At 41.6% G+C, this 5,434-nt stretch overlaps 1 protein-coding gene across 1 annotated transcript; it reads right to left on the minus strand.

Moving 5' to 3' along the window:
• Positions 1-444: 444 nt before the first annotated feature.
• On the minus strand, positions 445-3,323 carry LOC310998576 (uncharacterized protein; the record flags this gene model as incomplete). The annotated part of the gene is made up of 2 exons (XM_083988689.1): positions 3,274-3,323; positions 445-794 (listed from the first exon to the last, which is right to left on the minus strand). The coding sequence occupies exons 1-2, from the start codon at positions 3,308-3,310 to the stop codon at positions 445-447; spliced, it is 387 nt and encodes a 128-aa protein (XP_083844815.1). The 5' UTR covers positions 3,311-3,323.
• Positions 3,324-5,434: the final 2,111 nt, after the last annotated feature.

Raw genomic sequence — 5,434 nt, forward strand, 5'->3', positions numbered from 1 at the left:
TGGTCTTTCCTGACACCACTGTGATATGAATTACATCTTATCATTTAACTACTTGTAGGCTATATTTGTTGAACACCACCTGATGTTCAACAAATCAGTGATTCAGTATAGTTTTATTAATGTTTTTACATTAATAAAACCCAATATCCTGTCACACAAGCAGCTCCATAGTCTCAGAAGCTGTAGATCACATCCAGGAGCTGAAGGCATTAGGGGATCTGCTTGCGTTTATATGGACATTCTAAATGGAATGTGCTTTTAACATGCGTTTTCTCAATTAAAAAAAGGCATTTTAAAAATGTGTTTATTTTGGATACAAAGTGTGATCTCACTTGTGTCTTTGGATAGATTTATTTGTATGACCCTAAGGTACTTCCATGCCAAAGGGGACCTTTGCATCATGACTTGAAGTCAAAGGCCTATTTTTTGGGCTTAACCTCCCTACTACATGTTTCCTCCCATGTTTCCTCCCATGTCTCCTCCCATGTTTCCTCCCATGTGTCCTCCTGCAGCTCCTCCTCCTCCTCCTCCTCCTCCCTCCTGCTCGGTGAACAGACCAGCGAACCCGGACTTCTTCGGCTTCTTCTTCTCATCGTCGTCGTCGTCTTTGTCAAATATTTTAGAGAAGAACCCTCCGTCGTCTTTGTCTTTCTCCTTCTCCTTCTCCTTCTCTTTGTCCTTGTCGCCGCCAAAAATGGACAAGAAGCCTCCTCTTCCTCCTTCGTCCTTCTCCTCGTCTTTGTCTTTGTCTTTGAAGCCCAGGGCGCTCTTCACCGCGTCCTCCACGATGTCCCCTGGACGAAAACAAACAAGGATCATCACTCAGTCACTTCACAAACCATGTGCTTCATTTAAAGGGATAGTATCATTTTTTTAAAGTGTGGTTGTATGATCTACAAATAGCCCCTAAGTACTTTAATTGCAGTAGAAGACTCTCTGCACTCCTCCCGTTTTTCCAGCCCCTCAAAGTGCAGGAAAAACACAGTTTTTATTTGGACCTAACCAACTGCTGATCGGCGGGCGCTAACCCTGGGCGGAGGGATACGTGAGTTGGTTAGGTCCAAATAAAAACTGTGTTTTTCCTGAACTTTGAAGGGCTGGAAAAAATTATATTATAGCGAACAATGGAACTGTGTATTTTTTTTTCAGGTAAAACCTCTTTTAGGCCGTGAAAATAGGCCGTTTCTTTGGGTCTGTTCACAACACTGTATGTTGTAAATCTCTGGGCAGGGCTATTATGGGCTGGCGTTGCTAACGGGAGGAGTGCAGAGAGTCTTCTACTGCAATTAAAGTACTTAGGGGCTATTTGGAGATCATACAACCCCACTTTAAAAAAAATGATACTCGCGACCACACTAATTGCTCAGCACATCCGTTCAGGACCACATGTTTTTGGCTATTTGTTTACCTTTTTCTCACGTCGAACCGAACTCTGTACATCACCTAGAAACAAACGGTTTTCGCGTGGTTGAAGAGTGACTTTCCAACGTGCTCCTCGAAAAAACGGCAAGTTTTTCCGCCGTTTCGTTCGTGAGTACGAAGGAGAAGAAGAGAGCTGGGTTTCTCCAAAAACGAAGCTCCCGCTCTAGTTTCAGAGAAAAACGCACTTTTGTGTCTTCAAGCAAGCCGACATGTTTGTAAAACTAGATCTAATTCAAAGTCTGGCGGAGTCGAGACCCAAGTTGACGCTCGGTGTGTTCAGGTGCAGTGGGAAGCTCCCGTTGTGTGTTCAGGTGCAGTGGGAAGCTCCCGTTTGTGTCATAAACACAGGAATATCAACTCTGGACTTGCTTCAAGTAAATAAACTTCTGGCTGCATGTTTGAGTCTCCATCTGACTCTGTCTGTGGAAAAAATGTACACTTGAAGCAAGTCCAGAGTTGATATTCCTGTGTTTATGACACAAACGGGAGCTTCCCACTGCACCTGAACACACCGAGCGTCAACTTGGGTCTCGACTCCGCCAGACTTTGAATTAGATCTAGTTTTACAAACATGTCGGCTTGTTGAAGTAAATAAACTTCTGGGTGCATGTTTGAGTCTCCATCTGACGCTGTCTGTGGCTTTGAGGGATGGAAACAGCCTAAGCAGCAGAACTTCAATCCACTCCCATTCATCGCTGCCGTGGCGATGTGGGGACAGACCATAACTACCGCAAAACAGGAGACATTAAACTGGAAAACTTCAGATTCCTTCTTTTAGACCTAAAATGTTAGGAACATACAGCCAAGAGCTGATTTGCCCGGAATTGTCCTTTAAACCAACACTAAGGAACTTTTCAACCTTCATAAAATATTTTCATAACTTTTGTGATGATACATCGACTTACAACAAGTTGAATGACACCTCTGTCGTGGTCTGAGGGGGTCTGTATCACCTTCACTGGCACTAAGCAGCTTTGAGGAGCATGGTAGGAACCCTGCTCTCACGCTAGTGTTCATGGGAAATGGAGTCTTCCTTCACTTTCACTTTTGCGAGTCACAACAAGGAGGGAACAGGCAAAACAGCACTTTAGCAATGGATTATGTTTGTGTTTTCACTTTGAAATGATCCACTGGAAACAGAAACTTAGTTTTGATGTCTTTTGTTAATTTTAATGCAGGATATTTACAGGGCTTCACGCTAGTGTTCATGGGAAATGGAGTCTTCCTTCAGGCAAAACACTACCGCTTTGGTCCACAGGCGCCGCCAAACTCAACCAAAACTGAAAGTTCTTTAGTACTGCTTTAATGTGTGAAACAATGTGAAGCAGCATCATCTTGTCTTCATGATGTTGGGCATTGGGTCATGTCTGATGCCACACGAGGAAACATGCAAATAGAAATGGAAATGTAGTCAAAGTTTGTCTGAAGCTCCGAGCTCTGCCAGTACCTACAGGAAGTACTTTTACTGTCACAACAGGAAATACTTCTGGGACTGTACACAGGAAATACTCTTGCTGTGATTTAGTGAGTGTAGTGTAGCTACACATCATCCTCTAATCACAGCCTCTGTATGTCTATGTTTGTTTATATAGACATGCTTGCACTAATGCACTGTATTCCCCTGTCCCCAGCCACCCCCACATACTCTGTTGCATCTCTCTTTCCTTTTTTAATTAAATTGTATTAAATTGTATTCTTTATTTTTATTTTTCTATTCTATTTATTACTGTATTACCTATATGTTGTGTTTTTAAGCCGTGGGTCCGAAGACAATTTCATTATCCAGAATAATGACAATAAAGATACTCTGACTCGGATTCACACACACACACACACACTTTTCCTACTCACCGACTTTCTCTCCGACCATAGCAGCGAGTTTATCCATCTCTGCCGCTCTGTGGTTGTTCAGTCTGTTGTGGTGTCTGTCTGTTGTCCTGTCTGTGGTGTCGGTTGTGGTGTCGGTTGTGGGTTAGGTTGTGCGTTAGGTGTGTCTTCTCTCTGGCAGGTGGAGGTGAGACCGAGGCTGTCGTCGTCACTCTGAGGCCTCGCCCTATTGGCTGTTGGGATGCGGCCATGCGGGCGTGTCCAGAAGACCGGACCGACCTGTTGCACCTGATGCTGCTGCTGATGCTTCATCCTTCACAATGATCCAGGTGTGTGTGTGTGTGTGTGTGTGTGTGTGTGTGTGTGTGTGTGTGTGTGTGTGTGTGTGTTGCAGAAGGTGTGTTGCAGAATAAAGAGGTCATTTTAGTGTTTTCCTCCAGAGTGTATGACTCACACACTCCACCTTTATCCACTATAGTGTTTTTATGTTGCTCTTATAAACAATCCTCAACAGAAACTAGATACAAGTAAAACAGCTTCACGCAGCGGAAAATGGAAATAGGTTGTTTGATTTCTTTAAAAAAAAACTTTTATAATAACATTTAAGCAGAAGTACTGTAAGCAATATATTTGTGTTAATATAAGTCTTAAATAGTTGTATCTTCCGACAGCAATCACTTCTATAGAGTGTTTGGTCTGAAACACGGGTCTGTCAGTCACTCTGCTCTGCTCTGAGCCGAGGAGAAAACATTTATCGTATCCTACAGTTTTTATCCAATGAGGAGAGAGAACGGCATGCAGGGCTGTGTGTGCAGCCAAGGGACGCCGTGAATGTGGTGACGTAGGGACGAGGACTGTTATGGTGCGTTCAAGGAAACTCATAGACTCGTGTTTTTCCGTCCTGTGAAGTTGTATCAGTTTGATCTGGTACGAGTTCACCGGTCGGAAGTTACGAGTGGCCGTTATAGTGACTTTCACAGGTAAAACAGGTCAGAGAAACACGAGTGGGTTGCCTGGAACACTACAAAGTCGTAAGTTGTGACTTAAGCTGTAATTTACGATTTCAAAAGCCTGCCTGGAACACAGCATTAGCGAAAACGACCGGATCACTCACTTCTGCTTTAAACATCTTTCTAAATATATTTAGGCCTATCTAAAAGTTTCAGGTCCCTTTAAAAACAGCTCTAGGTGACTATTAGGTGTGGAGTCATAGGGAACTGAAGTGTTATTGTCTCTTATAGACTTAGTTTAATAAAACTGTTTCATGTGGTAAAGTGGGATTCAAATTGACTTAATTACTTTCCTGCTGATAGTCACATGGGTATAATATGGTTTACTGAGCCAACAGGTACAATTCCTGAGGGATATAGAATTTAATATGATAATATCAAGAAGACCACAAGATTTATTCAGAGTTAAACTAGATAACATTATTAATCTACACACTGTCACTAAATCTAACACTGAATTCTAACCTGAAGTTAAGTTAGAAACAATTTAACAATAATTATTTACCTTAATTTAAGCAAAAGTAATAGGGTATTAGTTAGCTAAATGGAGCTTAAAGCTAACCTTAGCTTTGGCTAAACTCTAACCTTAAAGACTTAAAGTTAGAAACTACTAATCAACAAGATAACCTGTAACTGAAGCAAAAGTAAGAAACTATATAATAGTTCACATTGTTTAGCTGAACTCTAGTTGAGGCTAAAGTAACACAATTTAGTGAAAGTGTAAGAAATTAGCTAATGTTAGTTAAACTGCAACCTAAGATTAGAGTTAGAAACTAGCTATCAAATTTAAGTTTAGAAAAAGTTGGAAACTAACACTAGTTAGCCAACCTAAAGGAAATGTTAGAAACTAATCAATATACTCTTGAGCCCCTCTATGACCAGTGATTTACAATTGCCTATAGTTAGGCTACATTCACCATGTCATGTTCGTGTTCCAAGGATGAGGCCATGTTGATAGCAAGTAACTTAGTTTAATGTCTCACGTTCTCAATAACATACATGTGGCTCCATGTAGTCTTGCTCTACTCTGTTATATGGTACGGTAAGCTGACTACAAACCAGTACTGCCGCCTAGCGGTCAACCATGTAATAACATCTAATCATAACACACCATTTCACACTCGTAGCCTATTCAGTGCTTTTATAGATAGTCTAAAGAAAAGAAAAGAAAAGAA

The sequence above is a fragment of the Trachurus trachurus genome (assembly GCF_905171665.1).
Source record: "Trachurus trachurus genome assembly, chromosome: 15".
Lineage (NCBI taxonomy): Eukaryota > Metazoa > Chordata > Actinopteri > Carangiformes > Carangidae > Trachurus > Trachurus trachurus.